Raw genomic sequence first — 18,895 nt, 5'->3', positions numbered from 1 at the left:
ACATAGCTGTGCTCTGGAGACCCCTAAGGCTGCTGCTGGAAGCTCCCAGACCTTTCCTTGGCCACTTGTCCCTCTGGCAGCCTCAGGGACACCCTGTCTTCGTCACCCGTCCACATCTCCTTGGCTAGCCTGCAGCTCTGCTCAGGAGCTCATTCTCCTTCTAACTGACCAGCGAGCGGTTTTGTCTTAGGCAGAATTGAGATCTGAAGGGAGGCTGATCTGTCTCCTTACTTTCCCATTATCAATGCAGCCTACAAGGTGTCTCCTCACTCAGCTGTTGAATGTCATGGGGCCTGTTACAAAAGCCTTACTGTTGAAGTTAGTCAGTGGCTGTCTGTGAGCCTTGTCCCACTGCCATCACAGGGCTTTTGGGAATTCTTGGGAAGGGGGACATGCTGGGTGTGCATGTGACCTTCTGTTTGGTGCCTTGCTCCTAGGTTCACGTACAGTTAAGCCGACTCACTTCTTGAACATGGCTGAAGTGCAGCGTATCAGCAGTGAGTGCAAATCCTGTTAGAAATCTGTCAGTTGGTGATTAAGAGATGTCAGAGGCCAGGGTAAGCTGTGTCAGCACTGAGCTGGGTAGATGAAGTGCTCTGTGGTGAGCCTAATCTTGTGAAGAGCGTGACCTCTGTCTTCTGTGTAAAGGCTTTCTGTGCTAACCCTCTTTTTAATTAAGTTCTTAATATACATATAACCTAGCTGAAACAGTCTTGGCTGATGGGAGGGTCAAAAGGGTGTCAGGACTCCCTGAAGGAGGCAGGCTAAGGTAGGGTGGAAAGTGCGGAGCAGGAGGGTAGAAATGAGCTTAGAAAATGGGATTAGCATCAGCTGAAAGCACACGTGAGGAACAGTTTCTCCATAGTCTCTCCTCCCATCTTCTTTCTTCGTCTCCTCCTGCCCTGAGCACAGTGTCCCCTCCTTATTAGCACAGCAGGCCTTTTCCGTAGGTCACTGGAGGTTTTGGCTCGTTGCCCAGTTACCTAATGATGGTGACATGCTTTCTCGAAGATATCTTAGCAGGACAGACAGAGCTCTGCTGGCTTCTTGAAATGCACCTCTGGTCATCTCCTGACAAATGATTCAGGAGGTCTGAAGGGAGAAGTTGTTCTTCGGGGAGGGCTTTGCAAGGAGATGCACAGCTCCGACTGTGGTGGCCTGCAGCCCTCAGTACCCATATGGAAAAGGATGTAAAGGGTGATGAGACTTCTTGTTTGTTTTTCTGATGTATCTATTATATTTTATTTTCTCTTTTTCATTTTCAAGTTCAGAGCCACTCTCCTGTTTCCCTGTCTGCAAGGTGAGGGTGCTGCCCAGATCCCTTTGTACATTTTCAGGAGGCTGAGGTCTGCACTTTTCTAGTGGCAGCACAGCTTATTTGTCCACTTGTTTTTATGTGGGAGAAAGACTTGGTGCAAAATAGAAGCTCAGCTCACTGGACATCACAGTCTGCTGACAGTCCCTGGAGAACTTGAGGAGTTTGTTAGAGCTTGACTGATGGAATAACAGAGTTTCCCAAAGCCGACACAGGTGTGTGTCCGAGTTGCTTGGGGGGCCTGAGTAGACACACAGGTGTGGATAGAGATGGGAAAGACGTGTGTCGAAAGGGCTGAATAGTCATGTTCTTTGCTATATTCAGTGGGCACAACGGGGTTCTGAAAAGTATTGATTTATGAAATATTGTAAGAAAGAGACCAAGATAAAAATCAATAGAGGTGATGTTGGTTCTGTGTGTTTTGATCCTGCTGAGCTTGGAGGATGATCCTGCCATAATCTCTGAGGCATACGGTATAAAACCTGCTCCTGGTGCGCTGCTGTGTATCTGAGTATGCCTCTGTGTCTCCTGTTCTCTAATACCAGGCGTGTGGGTACCGTCACGTCTGAGCTATTGCATCGCTCTCACCAATCTCTGAGCTCAGGCCTTCATCCCTTCGGCTGCCTGAGCCAGTGCATGTTTGAGAGTGCTTGGTGCTCAGGTGAATACATCTGAGCTGGAACAGTTCTGTGTGCAGCTTCCCTGCACTCTGCGCTGAGGCACGTGAATCCCAGGACTGATGAATATCTCCTTCCTTGCTCTTGCTGAGCATTTGCACTCTGGCTTTAGTCCTACTGTAATTACAGTTTATTCAATTTAGAAGCGGTTATTGCATGAGCCCTCCAAACAGCATTTTAGCACTAGAGTCTCTCTGTAGAATATCTCATGGTCAAATTATTTCATTACTAGTCTGGGTAGCTCCATCCTCATTCTTTCAGATTTGTAGACAGCCCTATACCTCCTTTCCCCGTAATACAATTACAAATTGATACCATGTAATTTGTGTGTCACTTGATATAAGGCTTTGTTTATTTTAAAGGCAGTAATTTGAGATAACAATATGCTATAGAAAAGTAAACATCTGTTCAATGAGAAGGCTGAGTAATTAAGGGCAATTATTGGTTCCCATAAGTAGGACACTCATAACAAAGTTCTTTGTATTGCAGCTAAGGAGTGCATGAGATACATATTGTAGGAAACCAGAAAAGTATGAACTAGAAAATTTGAGACATAAAATGGAAACTCTTACTAAGAAATAATCTAGACCTTTCTTTTGAAAGAATATTTAAGATGCAATTTTCCTAAAACGTAGTAATATGTAAAACTTGCATAGTGTTTTATACCCCAGCCTCTTTCTTTCCAACATTCTTTGTAAGGATTATTCAATTAATCCTTCTTCACTCCTTGCAATGTAGGTAAATGTTGTTATCCTTATTTCACAGCTATGGAAATCGTGTTGCTGCAAGCCACGCTTTAACCTGTTTTCCGCTGTTGTAGATCTAAAGCAACCTCACTGCAGTCAGCAGTTGGACTCTGTAACTCAACTGATTCAACTCTAATTGAAACCACAGCATTTGAGAGAATAACTGTTGAGAATAAGAAGCAAGAATATTACATTTTAAGCATTGTTCTGTGCTTCACTTGAGTTTTGTTAGTGCTTTTATTTGCTTTAAGGATCGATTTTCTAAACTAGCATCCTTGAAGGTTTGCAGATGTTGCAAATAGCAGTGCATGTAGCATTCAGGAATGAGCATCAGTAAATAATTCTAAGATTTATAACAATAATTTCCAGTTTGTGGGATTAACTCACATGTATATAAAGATTATGTGTACAAAGTTCATATGCAAAAACTGTGTAGGCACACTGAGCCTTTAAAAAAGCACTGTTCTTGGGTTTGTTCAGACTAAGATTTTTGTTCCTGCTTGAGTTCAAATAGTTAGCAGTACTAGTCTGTGCCCTGATGGAAACCACAAGTGTTTGTGTCCTGCAGTGCTCAGATTAACATTTGCTGGGTATTCATTGACATGAATTAATTGGCAATTAGCTAACTCAGTTAGGAATAATATTTCTCTCTAGACATTGCTTTAATTGCTCATCCAGCCAAAATAGTACCAACCAGACCAGGGCTTTCTGCTTAAACATTGGACAGGATGAGTTCTTTGACAATGCGCTCTGTTGTGAAATGAGCAGCAAGCAATGAGAGCCATGCAAATGGTCTGGAATCAGGGCCTTGTTTCCCTGTGACAGAAGTACAGGCTGGACACTGGGTTGGTTTTATTTCGGAAGAAAATGAAAAGCTGTCTTTTTCCAGTGCAAAAATTACATATATTGAAACTGGCAAATACAGTTCTTGGAGTAGTTACAGGCTTTATGATTAAAAATGAATTACTTGTGTTTAACATTTCTGAAAGACTGTGGGAATGTTATTTGTTAACACAGTGTATACCATGAGTGTTACATTCAAATAACGGTGTTATTTTATGGCTTATTAGTCTCTCTCAAAATGATGGTTGGATTCAGACTGGTATCTTTGGCAAACTCTATCTTTTGTTAGGATTGAAAAACAGATCTCTCCTGCTTTCAGATCACAGTTTTCTGTAATGAAGAACCAAGTTTTAGGTCTCATAATGGGGTTCATTAGCAAGGCATCCCTGTCCCCAGTTGTGTTCCCTTGTGCTGCTATTCACACTGCTGTGGAATGCCTATGAAATAGCATCAGTTCCAACCTGTTTCTGTTTTGCTTAGTATGTGTTAGAGGAAATTCCCACCACAACCTAAGGCAGAACTACATCAGGCTTTTCTGAAATCCTGTCCTTGGCTAAGAAGACACAGTGCTGATTGCCAAGGGGATGGCTGTGTGCTCATCTGTGGAAGGGAAGCTTGTGTCTTCATCCCTGCAACATACACTTCTTGGGTAAAAAAGTGATTCTGTATTCACTGCTTCAGAGTGGGCTGTCCACCTGTATAACAGGCCTAAATATTTCCCTTTCTTATCACGTAAGCTTCTGTCCTTTTCAGGAAAGCTCTGTGTGTCTTTACGCATCCACACAGTGGGACTTCCTAGCAAAAAACAGCATGAGCATGGCTGTCAGCAGGTCAGCACTGTGCTCAGATGTGGCAGGCCTGCAAGCTTCCCTGTGCTCTGGTGCTCTTCCTTGTGTGCCATCTTTCCTTTGTGTCATCTGGAGTTCCTGTTGCTCAGTGGTTTTCAGCTTGTGGCTTTTAATTATAAATCAAAAGACAATGTTAGCTTACACATCTCCTTGCTTTTCAGTGTGTACTTTTTTTCTTCTTTACTCCTCAGCCTGAAATTATGAGGCAGTTTCTTGTGCAGTTAAGTGGCTAAGGTCTGAAGCAGCTCAATGTTCACAGCTCCTAAGACAAAGCACCCTGCTCGCTGCCTTGGCAGACTTGCCTTAAGCCATGCCAAAGCAAAGTATCATCCTAGCAGCCTTGGTTGTTCTCTGAGGGGACCACACAGGTACTTCTGCTGGTGGAACGTGTAGATAAGCTGTGTGAGTACACACCTCACCTGTTGACACATCTGTATGGGAAGTTTGCTATAGACTTGAGGTACTCATTAGCAGCCGTGTATGCAGCCAAAGGAGAACTGAAAAATCATCAGCCCTGCAAATAGCAGCTCAACCACTTGTCTCTGAACTTGCATTGGTTTTTGTTTTTTTTTGCATTTCAACAACAGCTCAGCAATTATGTAGCTCAACTTATGTAGTTGCTCCTTGACTCTTCAAAGATATGTCATTACACTGATACGTATATATCCTCAACATTTGATGTTATATATGCCAGTAAAAGGGCATCCTAAGCATCAGAAGCCCCCAGGAGTTCAAATGACCATCACTCATCTGTGAGCAGTATCTCAGTAGACTGGAACTGCCAGGACCAGAACTGAAGTCCAGGGCACAAATTCTTCCTTGCCCAAGCTCATTTAAGGTTTACTCTTAGTAGCAGGAGGACCATAGCCTGTGTATAAGGTGGTCTAGTGAAAGGTTTTTATTTGGCTCCATTGGCATGCATATGTCAAAAGGAAGAAGTAAGCAGGGAGGCACAAGCAGAGTGACAGGTTTTATTTTTATCCTGAAATTACATTCACTGGATTTTGGATACTGAAAAGTGCTGTCTTGGACTGTTTGAAGGGTTGTCTTAGAATTCCTTACCTACAAAGCAGGCAGCAGAGATAGTGTATTTTTTTCTCTCAATTTTTAACAGAAATAAGGAAAGAAAGGAAAAATACATTAGATCGTGCATTCTCTCATTCTGTTCTTTGGCATCCTGCTGTAAATCAGGAATGACCTCTCAAGACTGATGAAATTAAATCAATGTAAAATCATTGGGACAGCATCGGTATGGTTTTATAAGGTGTCTAAAGTCTTCTAATTGTTGACGAAGCGTGTTATCAGAGTAAACAGAATGGTTTGATCTTATTTTCTGAGTTTCTGTGGCGGGTTAGTAGCAAGAAAGGCAGATGACACTGTGAAGATTGCCTGTGTGGTTTGATAGTATCTCAGAGGTTTGTGGTAGCTGTGACTCAATGACAAAATGCTTCAGTGAGGGCAAGGGTAAAAAGGGCTACAGATAGCTGAGTGCAGTGAGACAGGAGTCTTGATTTGGGAAGAGGAACATTTAGAACCAAATCTTGAAGTGTGGTATTCCAAAAGCCTGTACGCTTTCTTAAGGTTGGGGGACCAGTTACAGGAAGCAGCTGTTTGTCACCTTCAGTGACCTCTCAAAAGAATGACTGTAGAACACTCTACTGCAGCACTGAGTCACATATCCTAGAGTCTGGATGTGAAGGGCTGAGCTACAAGTTTTGCAAAGAATTAGAAACATAAGGGCAGGGAATTTGGAGTTATGCAGAAAGTGTGGTTTGTGTTGGAAGCAGAACAAAGGAATGGGCATGGACTGAAGCACTGTGAGCTCACAATAGAGGGGTGCCAACAGTAAATGCCCAAATGGGGCAAAGCCAAAGCAAAGCTGCAGAAGGGAGGCTGCAACTGCTCTGAGCGGTGAGCACAGAGCCTGTGGTGCTAAGGATGATGTCATACATATATTGAGTAGACAAAATTCAGCTGTAATGGTGAAGATTGGCTGGATATCACAGCATCTTTCCCCAGCTGTGCTCATCTGTTGCTTCAGGCAGAGGAAAGGCTGTTGCCATACACAGCTTCAAATGGGTTTGTCAGTGTGCTGTGTCCTTAATTCTTAATACTTGTTCGTATAGTGGCAGAAGATGAGGATATCAGCATTTAAGCAACTAAGAGCAGAAAATTACATGAGTGGAAATATCCAGAAAACTTGAGCACAACATAACAAAAGAGAGGACGGGAAGTAAATTGGAAAGTTATTCCTTGGCATAACAACCTGTGGTTAATGGTTCAGCATCAGTGATTAACTGAAGCAAGAAGATGAACAAGTGTCTGTAGGAGATGGCTGGAGCCGCTGATGAAACTCCAAATCTTTGGGGACAGTTTAAAGTAAGGTAGTGGTCTACATATTTAACCCCTCAAAGTGTGGAGTCCTATGGTTGTTGTTTCTCTGGGCTGCAGATCTGTTGTGTGCACTTTACAGATAAAGCAATGTCTTTAGCTTTGACATTTGGGACAGAGAATGAAGTCAGGATCTTAATGCCACCCAGCCTAGGAGCTGCAAGCCAAGCTGAACTTTTTCTTTCTGTGCAACATCATTGCTCATAAATGCTCTGTGAAGCCCAGCAGATCTTACTGACGCCAGCGAAGTGCCATTTCTCCCTTGAGTTTTAACTGAATTAAATTAAATGACAGTTTGGCACATTGTGGAGTGGACTGAATCCAGCCTATTAGGTGTGGTGCTGCATGACCATGTTTGACAAGAGTAAGAGCTGAAGTAAAACATCTCACTTGAATAGGCTTACAAAGTAATGATTTTCAGGGTAGAAGTGTTTTGATGAAGGTGATTTGGGATCTCGGGAGACCATGTTTAACTTGCTCATGAGGGATCTCTTGATGTACTTTTATGTGAATCAGGAGATTCAGATCAAAGTTCTGCAGGCAGCAATATTTTGTTACTTACCTCTTTTTTTCCATTCTTAGAGTTCTACTCCATAGTTTTTGATAACTCAGACATTCTGATCTGACTTCGTGATGGGAATACTCATAACTTTTTCCAAATACAGCCATTCATCTACACCACTAAGTTGTTTGAGATTACAGATATGAACAAGGATATAGTAAATATTAATAAGTAAGAAGAACTTAGTGTTGATCACCATGTACTTTTGTTCCTCCATTCCTCTGTGGTATTGAGCACAGCATGCACTTCATGCAACACAGTAAGTCAAAACAGCAGGAGAAAACTCAAGTGAAGTGCTTTTTTATTGTAACTCTGGAAGGTTTGGGAAGGGCTAAAACTAATGTAGTGGCAATGTGCACACTGCACACACTTGACCATCTTGTTCTGTCGCTTTCTGAGCTTTCAGTGATTCCAGATGTTGCCAAACCTACTGCAGGTAAACTGGCAGAATTTTACTTTGTACTGGTAAACAGTCTTTGAATGGTTGAGAGCTGGAATGTATTTCAACAAAAATCAGATTTGGTGGTTGAAACTGCAGTAGAATTGAGGATGCCAAGTGGTCACAGTGTGGGCTTTAGAGTCTTCATTACCTACAAGACTTCATCTGGTAGGGGGAGAGTCTAATGGAAATTTGTTTGAATATAAGTTGCCAACTTACTGAGTAATGTATTATTAGGAAAAGTCTCAACTGTGGATAGCTCTAACCAGTTCTTTTTTTCTGTTTTGCTCTGTTTCTCCTATAGGGCTTGTGAAGTTGGGGGTTCACTGTGTCACATGTCAGAAGGTTGCGATAAAAATTGTCAACAGAGAGAAGCTCAGCGAGTCGGTGCTAATGAAGGTAATTTTCTAATAGATTTAAAAAAAAAATAAGTTCTTGGCTCTGTGTCTTTTGTTCCATGCAAAATTAATATCTTTAATTATGTTTAACAAACATCCTTGTCAGTACTAGGATTATGTGGAGCATAATAAAAATAATTCAGGTATGGGGGAGGCTAGGGCAGCTGAAATGAAATGGGAGTATATCTGTGCTTGGAGAACAAAATTAGTGGTCAGCTGCAGAGCTGTTGCTTCTCTGCTGGGGTAGCAGTGTGTTGGGCATCATAATTTTCCTGCAGGAGCAGTGCACAGTAGTTGTGGTATGTTGTGGACTGAGGCCTTTACGTGTTATTAAGAAGAGATTTATGTGAGGTTGGCAAAACTGTTGTTTGAATGCACCTCCTGCTCACTCCTGCTGCATATGTTCCTTATCTGATGCACCAAGATCCATGAGTGCTTTAAGCTGTTGCAATTCTATTAATAATCCTCAGAGCTGTGTTATTAGAAACAATCAAGGAGTTCCAATGGTCCCAATGAAGTAGTGTTCACAACAGCTTTGTTCACTTTTACCAAATCCTGTGATATGCATCTCCTTATGCAAGTGTCACTTGACAGATCTTGGAAGTCTAAAAATTAAAAAAAACAAAACAAAACAAGAATTTATTCATGTGATTTGGTGACTAGCAAAGCTAAATTCAGCTTGGGTGGGGGAGCACAACTTCTGCAATCAACAGAATTCCATTAAGTTGTCACCTGCAAAATGTGCTAATGGATCTGCACACAAAATCAAGGTAACTTCCCGGCTAGCACACGCAGCAAAGATCTTTCCCTGCTGCTTTGTCACAAGTAAGTATGGCAACTTATGGAACAGAAAGAAAATGGAGATTAAAGGAATATACAGTCAATGAATGTTAGTGTAAAGTTTATATTCAACTGTAATGTGCTCAGATTTACCCTTCTGGAATTCCATTGAAGTATTCTGTCTCCTGCAGTACTGTACAGTAAAGCAGTCTTCTGGTATAGACCAGAAATTAGGAAGTGAAATAGGTAAGAAAATTTCATCTAACAGTGGAAGAGAAAAATTCTCTTAGATGAGTGGAACACAGTGAAAATGAACAAAGTGTGTAAATGGTAAAATCTAAGTGAGACTCTAAAAACTGAATACTTTCTGGAGTAACACAGTAAGAATACTTTTAAAAAAAAACATGAGTGTGATGTTGGCTGAGAGACTCTCTGTCTGGTATGGTATAAAAGATTTTATTTGCCCCATTGATTTTCAGAGTAGGAGGCAAATCACGTAGCATAGCAAAGTGATCTCTCTGCTTTTGTTTTGTTGTATTACCTCAGTTGTAGTAGAAAATCTGCGTACTGAAGTAATGTGTTAGGCCCTTGTTTACACAGCCGCGTGCTGAAGAGTGCCATGTTTTCTGTAAAATTGTACAACATCCTTCTCAGGAGGAAGCCAGGCGTTGTATCATGATTCTCATTTCAGACCATTCATGGCCAGATTTTCTCTTTCAAGGATTCTGTTCTCTGTACTCAGGAGGCTGGAACAACAGATGGGAGTGAAGTGGTTAGCCCAGTTTTTGCATAAACACGGTAACCAGATGTCTTTTCAGGAATATCCTGTGTCTGTTGGTCAGAGACAGGGCTTGGGACTTCTAAGTGAATTTGGAATTGACTGTACTCCTAGCCAGCGTAATCCAGCCTGGCTGACAGGGGAAAAATGCTTTCAGCTTTCGGCAATCCCAGTGTGAGCATTGCCAAGCAGCCAGCTGACAGCCTGCTGCATGGAGTCAGCAGCCACGGGGAGACAGTTAGCAACAAAGCCAAGTCATGGTGGTGTGGTGGCATTCCTACTTCACAAATCTTCCCACTAGTTTATTGGTTTCAGTGACTCTCTTTGCCAGCAGGCTGTTTAGAACAGGCCCTGGAGCAGAATCAACACCACAGCAGCAATTCCAAGCCAGGCCCAGATTGATGGGTTTTGCTTTAATCTGTCCTTGGACAGAAAAACTGGATCTGACAAATATGCACACCTGCCACATGAAGCTGTAAAACTGCAGTGCTGTGGCCATTTATCCTAGAGCATAAGGAAGAAGTCTGCTCACAGTCCTTTCAACATCAAAAATGACAGGCATGAGCACATGCAGCAGACTGCTTTCTCCTGCCATCATTATTTTGACTTACTTCATACAGCCTTCATTTCTCCAGTGATTTTGCAGTGAGCATTTGTTTTATTCTGTACAGTCAGGGAACTGTCCCTTCTATCTGCAGCTGCTCTTCATCTGAGCTGTGCAAAATTGAGAGGCATTTGGTAAAGTGCTTTCTAATCATAACGTAGTAGTATCAATATTTCTGGAGAGAAGAATTTGGAGTTGAAGCAGCTGGTCTCAATTAACAGAACTGCTGCTATGGAGATGATACATGGGCAGGCAGGCTGCAGCACAGGCTGCAGTAAATGGCTCATCCGTGTGCTTGCAGCCCTCTCAGAGGATGAGGCTGCTTGCTGCACATGCAAGCTGTCTGCTTCAGTGTGTCCTGGCTCGTTCATTGAGGCTGAGGAGTGTTTCCTTCCCGGCTCCAGCTGGGGTCTGCTTAAGAGTGCTGTTTTGGGGCAGAACTACAGATTTTACAGATGAAAACAGAAGTCCTGGTTCTGTTCTCACTGTTGCTTTCACAGAACTGTAAATACTTGGGCTGGGTTTCTTCAGCTGTACTTTGGGTAAGCCTGCTGCTCTGGAGACCTGCCTCCCAAAGGTGCTTTAGCATGCTCTGACACAAATTGGTAGAAAGGCCTCAGAAATGAGTGGATTACAGGGAGTGTGTTGAGATTATGAAGGGCTCATTAATTTCACTGAACTACTCCTACTGCTCTAGGAGAGAAGGAAGTTGGGACCAGAATACACGAGCTAACTGCTCATAGAGCATGCAGGCTCCCTGCTGTTGGTTGCGTTTTAAGTACCAGCACGAGCATTTGGAGTTCTTAACATCTGAATGTGAGAGTTCAACTCAGTCTTTCCTCTGATGTGGCCAAAGCCTGCTTGGAAATGTGCAGAAGTCTGGGAAGGAGGAGTCAAAGAATCTTTCCTCTTCACCACCTCACCAGTTCTCTGCTACTCCCTCCATCCAAAGAATAAGCAGAAAGAAATTGATTATCTTTTGCTGGTCTGTCAGACAAATAATCTTTGGAAAGGCAGTGATAGTAAAAGCAATGGGAGCATAAAGGGGGAAGAGCAAGAAGGGGACAGCTGGCCTTGGACTAATTATTTGAACATGCAGACATCCTGAGAAAGACACAGATGTCCCAGGCTTGATGACTGAAGGCCAGGGCTCCATATGTGTGCTTTGTGCATATGAGCCTTTTGTTTACTCTGACTGAATCCTTCAGTGCCAGCCTTGAAGCCAGGCAGGTATTTCAAGGCTGGGGGATGGGAAGAAAACACAGTCCTTTCTTACTTCTCTTGTGGAGCTGGCTTGGAAGGAGGGTGCTGTGTTCTGGGGAGGTTGGTTGTTTTAGAGCCTTTTGGGTCTGATGAGCTCTACTTCCAAAACTGGCTTTTCAGTCAGAGAGGATCATGCAACCATCAGCATCAGAAATCACTAATTGCCTGAAGCAGTTGAATGGAGGGAGGAGTAGCAGGTTCATTTGTCAGCTTCTTAGAGCAGACAAGATAACTAGTAAAGCACATGTGTAGATAGGTACTACTTTGCACCATATTGGACTTTATTTCCTTCTGCTGTCAGTTATTTTTGCCTCCTTTTTAACCGCTTTTATTTCTCTTTTCTTACCATTCTGTGAATTCTTTTTACTTTGTCTTTCCTCCGTTTGCTGTGGGAAGTCATGCAGAACTGTCACTGTTTTGTTACAAAAACTGCTGAAAGTATAGCATGTCTGGTCAAGGTGTCCATTCTTCAAGGAAAATGTTTTATAAATAGGCAACAGTTCAGAAAAGATCTGAGGGAATAAGCAAACAATCAGAGCTTATGCTTAATGAGAGACTCAGAGGACTCAGTCTAACTAGTTTATCAATTTGAAGGTTAAGAGAGAACTTAGTCATGGTTTGTAAATACTGATAAGGAGAATAGGCGTTTGATAATTGAGGATAACTTCTGCCTTGGGGGCAGAAAGCTTGCTGGAAACTAATACTTGGAAGCTGCAGGTAGACAGATTGAAAGTAGAAATGTTCGGACTGTTTGAGCACTGGAGGAAGTTATTAATTGGAACAAGCAATCAAGAGTTCTGATGAGTTTTTTTCCCTGAAAGAAAGAAAATTAAGCTTTGCATTAAACTGCTCTGTGGTTTCTAAATGCTAGATTTTAGTTCAGCATTGACTGCTGGTCTTGCAGCAGAAAGCACTTGAAAGTGGTTTCCTGATCCATGCTATGCATTTAGAGTGGACTAGATTAATAAAACAACCTCTCTGGCCTCAAAATCCATAAATCTATGAGTTTCTAATCACATACTTGAAATCTATAGAAAGCCACTTAACTCTGTCTGGAGTGTAAAGAGAGAGAGGCTTGTACAACCTATCTGTAGAAGCAGAAATCTAGGCTTCCCCAAGGTAAGTCAAAGAAGGGAATTCTTGAAAGCAACATCTTCTCTTTGAAATACCTCATTTTCACACTTCTAGGATAAATTTTAAGACCATGATATTGGCTGACCTGGCTGTTTTCAACCTGATCTACAGAAATGATTGCCAAAAGATACCAATTTCATCAAGGAGAAGCTAAATCTGAGATGGAGTAGAAATGGACTGAATAGGGCAACTTTGTTTAAATTCAGCTTTGATCACAGTGAAAATAGTTTTTGTGAGGTTACTGAAGTCATATACAACCAGCTCAGATATACGTATGTAAATATCAAATACATTATTTATGTATATATATATGTAGGAATTTCTTCAGTAATCCCTTTCTTTTCTTTAAACTGCAGTATTTCAGTGTCTTACTGTTGATTGCAGAGGAAATTATGTTAAGCTGCTACTGAATTTCTCTTAATACCTCCTTCAATTGGGTACAAATGAACAAAGAAATGAGACCATATAATTGTATTGTTGAAATGGTTTAAATTAATCTGGTATACTGGAACACAAGATGCTGGAAAGCTTTGTATTAAAAGCAGCAAATAGGAAGGAAATTAAATGTATTTATTTATTTAGTATTGATTAAATGTATTAAATAGGAGTCCCAAAGAAAAGGCTTTGAAGCATTCACCAAACTTTCCTGTACTCCCTGATGAAGAAACACTGTACTAACTTGCTGGCTCTAGTTTATTATTCTTCTGATTGGTTCGTATATTGCTGCAAGAGGAGAACAACCCAGATGACCTTGTATTTATGGAAAGAAAAAAAGAAAAGAAATCATGAAAGAAACTAAATTTCCCCAAAACACTCATGTACTTTCTGAAATTCCTGTTTTTACCTGCTGTTGAACTTAGAAGTTGCAGCATATAGATGAGTATGTCCATACTTACATGGACCTTCCCTTGCACTTTCGCTGCATGTGCTTGTTACAAATACATGCACTCATCCTTGGCTCATCTTTAACCTAGAGCATTACCACTTGCTTATCTGCTTTTAACACAGGAAGAGAGCAGATTAGGAGTGTGTGCGTGTCTGCCTGCATGTTTGTCTGTGTAGGTGGTGAACAAACTTCAGGAATGATTGACACCCATCAAAGAACAGGAGCTCACAAACGTGCCCTTACCCCCTGCCTCTCTGGCCCTTGTTTACATTCCAGCAGCAGCACATTTGGCACAGCACAGCCTCGTGTGTCTGTTTTCTAAGTTCAAAGAGACAAAAAAGCACCTTGCGATATGAAAAACACAGGAAAATGAAAGGAGCTTATTTTCCCTGTCTCTCTTCTGTTATAGGGGGTTTAGGACCAGGGATCTGTTATTGAATGTATAATGCAGAGTGTTATGTTTTGAACTGGAGCTGGTGGGGAGCGCTGGAAGTCTATTCACTTGTCATTTGTTTAAGCAGTTAAAGAAGTCGGATAATTGTATTTTCCTTCAGAGAAGAATCACTCTCCACCCCCACTTTCTACCACACCCACAGGAGCACAAGTTGAGGTGTTCTTCAGGACGGAAATTAAACAGGGATCACGAGCACATGGTGTGCCTGTCAGAGGAACAAACCCGTTAAGTGTGCGCCATGCTTTTTGCTTTCTAAAGTTAGCGTGATCGATTGATGCATTTAAGCAAGATATAAAAATTATTGGTCCTATTTTTTTTCACCCAACTTTTAATTCCACAGACTTGTGTTGTAGCTGTCTGACTTAAATTTTTGTTTTACCAGATTTATTCTACTTACAGCTGTGTGTGCAAAAACACAGGCATATAGACATCATACTTGTGTGCTGCCGTGGTCATGCAGCAGATGTTCTTCCAGAGCCCCAGCTGGAGCTAGCTTGAGTCAAGAAATGCTTTTGCCATTCATTTAGCTTGGTTGTAACTCTGCTACCTAGGTAGACCAACAACTTCTCTCAGAGATGTGTTCTGCCATTCAGTCCTCATCCACCTGCAAAGCTGCTGTCAGTAATCAGCCTCTCAAAATCTTTTGTGTTTGACTCTAACTGCTTCCACTGTAACTTCACCATTCTTGCATTTGGAGTGAAACAGACCATAGCTTAACTTCATTTACATAGCAGGGTGTTAGAAGTCTGCATGCCATCTCCAGAAGCTGAAAGCCCTGCCTCTCCCTGGCCTCCCTGCATCTCCAAGCTATACGTTACCAGGGCAAGTTGCATCAAGTCTTGAGTAGGCTCTGAGAGTAAGCAGCTGTAGGGCAACATGTCCCCAGCTGCAGAGAGGTGGCCCTACAAAGTGTTGCTATATGGGGAGATGACAGAAAGCACCAGGATCCTTATCTTGTCAGGTTCTTCGTTCAGAGTCCTAGGAAAGACAACTAGTAAAAGCTACTGTGAAAGGCAATGAAGATTTTATCAATCTGGAGCTGTATTCTGTATGGTATACTGAAAGCTTTCATTCTTTTCTTCCATTTGCTCTCTGAAGGTTGGTGAAAAATCAGTGGATTTTGGTCTGATTCTAACTAAAACTACTTATTTTAATTGACTTTTTCTACCAGCATTTTGAACAGCTGTGTAGTCTGGTTAAGTAATTGGTCTGAAGGCACATAGGGTGAAACTTGTCCCAGGCTGCAGAGAATGAAAGGGTACCACTGGAGAGAGTACAGTAGTTAAACCATGTGTAGAATTGTCAGGTTTGATGGTGCTTGCTGATAGGAAATGCATTTTAAATTATTAATAAAAGAATTCCCCAAATCTTTAAGAAGTTAACAAATTTTTGTTTAAGTAACATCAAAACTGAAAGGGAGCAAGGGAGCATGCTTTCTGGCCTGAACTACAGTTTCTAAGTTCTACAGTTCTTTATGAAAAATAACTTTCTTCCACAAAAAATTTCTTCCTGGACAGAAAGCAAAAGTCAGAATGAAACTCAGATGCTCTTAGAAGAGTGAATCTGTATTGATCAAATCATGTTACAGCCACACCTATAAGCATCAGAATAACAGCACAGGACTTTACATCATACTAGGATAGATTTCTGTTTTTGTGATTCTACTAGGCCAGAGTTTGCTCAGTGTCATTACAGATGTTTAAAACATTTCAGGAGGAGGAAGATGCTGGTATCTTGGTGCTGCAACACAGCATGCACTGATTTCATTTAGGTGTCTCAGCAAGTGTGTTTTATATTGGTGTGAATTTTCTGCTTTCAATTCTTCTTTTTTTTTTTTTTTTTTTTTTTTGCATATGTACAGATGGAAAGACTTCATTTCACATTGGTTTGTATTTCACATTCCATAATCTTGTCTGGAAACATTTTGAGTTTTTTTTATCTTTTCTTCTGGAAAGAGAAGCAGCATTACATCAGAAGAGCAATAGCAGTAACATCAATCCTTGAGTAGATTGACTGAGACCAGAGCTGGCTCAGATGTTTGACCCTGCATCTATCATCTAGAATAAGCAGCACGAACATCAATATACTGATCCATTCCACTTAAGGGATGTAGTCCATCCCTGTTTATAGAAGGTAAGCCGTCTGGGCGAAGACTTCATTTTTTCTGAAACGATTCTGTGATGCCTTGTGCCACCAGCATTTTTTAACCCAGTGTAGTTTATAAGAGTTTCCTAATCCAAATAAAATGTCACCTAACGGATATTCTGACTAGCACAACTGTGGGCTAAGGCCGGGCATTGCACTGTCAGTTAGGAGATGCAGGCTCTTTTTGTTTGCCATTTTAATATCAAACATAAAAGTTCTGCTGTTAATCTGTTAAGTGTAAACCAGGCCCCACTGGGTCTACTCCTGCGATTTGTACTATTAAATAATTGGCATAAATGCAGGAAAAACTGCAAAAGCTCTATCCCAGTGCATATAATTGTTAATTCCAGAAGTGTCAACTGGAACTGGATATGATCTGGGTTTGTTTTGCTGTCATTGGAACAGGCTGACCTCTCTTGTAGTAATTTTTTAGGAATTTGAGCCTTTCCTCTTTTACCAGCTGCTGTCTCTGAACTCACTGCCTTTCATTCTGTCATCCTGAGGTGCCCAGTCTGTAGTGGACTGTATCTAATGCTAGTTTGCTGGTGAAGCACACTCCTATAGCAGTTAACTGTCATTTGCATTCTGCTGCTGTCCTCCGATGGAAACACGTGCTATGTATATGGAGGAGACACCCAATGTTTGTTACAAAATTGTGTTTCTCCTCCAACTCCTAAGAGAGTCTTCCAGGTGCATTAATGCTGTGGAAGCTGAAGCCTGTGCTCTGTAGGACCAGCTACCATGCAGGGATGGAACTGCATTTGTGGTACAGTTGATTCTCCTCTAGTGTGGGAAAAGCAATCACTGCTCAGTCAGAACACCTGGTATTCTTGAGCTATATGGGGTAATGTAGCATGGTGTGTTCTGCTGCTGCTTGAGGAGGCAGCAGCAATGGCTTTGTGCGGTGAGAGCGGTAATAGAGATATTGCCATAATTCCCTGCAAACCATAGGGAAGGAGAGAAGAAATTTGACCTTGAACTTCTGCATCTATTCCAGTCTCAGCAGATAATGATTGTAATGCTCAGTAACATCTCTGTTCTGTTATCATGCATTTCCCCTGGAGGAAAAAGGGACTTCCGAAAGTGGCAAGAAATTCTAGGGTGCCGCACCCAGAAGCTGGCTGGCTTTCTTAGGAGTGTTCAGTGATAGCTCCAAAAAGCCATGTAGCCAAAATCCCAGTCCTTTCTGGAAATGAGGGACCAATGCTCCAGCTTCTGCTAAATTTAACATTCAAAATCACGTTTTAGAATGTTTTGGCAAGGCGGGGGAATGTTGGGAACAGTTGTCAACACTCAGAAAGGAAAATCTGATGTAAGAAATACATAACCGCATATATCGCAGGCAGAAGCATTCTTATACTGCTTGCAGCTCTTGCAACAAGTGCCACTTCTTCTGTACACTCAGTGGGAAAGTAGTAAGGAAATGTCAGCATTGCAAGGGGTAACATAGCAGAGTGTGATTCTAGTTATTTTTACTTTTAGTTGTGCAGCTTTAGAACGTGGAAACATGCATCATCTGCTTCTCACAAATGCAGACCTATCTGCAATAAATAAATAATAGCAAAATGTATAAACAAGACAGGAGCACCTAGTTTCTTTTCATGTCTGCTCATAATGAATGTTCTTGACTTTTAATGGGGTATGTATTTAGCTTATTTTTCCATATCCCAAGAAGTTGCTGTAGAACTCTATATGACTAAAATGAATTGCCACCAGAATGTGTAAAAACAACATGTGTCATAGCAAATGTACAAGGGAATGGGGAATATTACTAGTTTTCCCTGTTGCATCTGAAGCAATTTTTTAACAGGGTTGTGCTACACACATACAGTTTTCCTGGAAGAATTGCCAGTAGGCTGTGAAGGCTGTTCCAGAAGTAATGTCTCCCATTTGTTATGTTGGCCCACAGTGTCCAATGGTAGTATGGGAGAGGTTGAACCTTCCTGTCAGTATTCTGTTTCGTTTTGTTGCCATGTGATGAATGTCAGATTGCCCTTCTGCTGACAAAATGGCATCTGATATGCTCAAGCAGTGGTGTGTCATTAATTCCTTCATGTGGAAAACCCATTGACATTCATTGGCGCCTGCTGATGGAGATCAACCAGTGGATATCAACACAGTGAAATGGTGGGTGGCACATTTCAGCAGTGGCAGTGGTGACATGAAAGATGAGCCGTGTTCTGGATGGCCATGAAGAAGTGTCACACCATTAAATGAAGAGCATCTCAGATCTGCATGAATAGATGGATTACAGGCAGCAAGCTGTGTATGGACCTGAATATCAGCTTCAGTCTGTTGGAAACAATGGTGGCAACATTAGATTATTATTATTTGTGCTAGGTGGGTGTCACAGATACTCACACAGAAGCAGAAGGAACAATGTATGCAAGTATTCAGGATATATTGATCCAATAAGAGTCTGAATGTGACAGTTTCCTGCATTGCATCATTACTGAAGAACTGGAGTAAAATAGTAATTGCATCATTACTATGAACTGGAGTAAAAACAGCAGTCCATGGAGTGCTGATATATGAGTTCACCATCAAATAAAATGTGCAAGTGCAGTCCTCAGTGGATTAAGTGATACGTAGTGTCGTCTGGGGCAGGGAAGGGGTGATCCTTCTGAATTTC

The 18,895-nt window shown here is 41.6% G+C and overlaps 1 protein-coding gene across 3 annotated transcripts in view; it reads left to right on the top strand.

Annotated features, from left to right (window-relative positions):
• Positions 1 to 18,895, top strand: part of BRSK2 (BR serine/threonine kinase 2) — a 296,293-nt gene that overhangs the window by 136,939 nt on the left and 140,459 nt on the right. For all 3 annotated transcript variants that reach the window (XM_042814965.1, XM_042814966.1, XM_042814964.1), the window contains exon 2: positions 8,126 to 8,220. In XM_042814965.1, the coding sequence (XP_042670899.1) occupies positions 8,126 to 8,220 (95 nt within the window). The remainder of the gene's footprint in view (positions 1 to 8,125; positions 8,221 to 18,895) is intronic.

The sequence above is a fragment of the Centrocercus urophasianus genome, unplaced genomic scaffold (genome assembly GCF_019232065.1).
Source record: "Centrocercus urophasianus isolate 14NV4802_14NV808 unplaced genomic scaffold, USGS_Curo_1.0 seq_14, whole genome shotgun sequence".
In the NCBI taxonomy this organism is placed as follows: domain Eukaryota; kingdom Metazoa; phylum Chordata; class Aves; order Galliformes; family Phasianidae; genus Centrocercus; species Centrocercus urophasianus.
This window is presented reverse-complemented; position numbering and strand designations above follow the sequence as displayed.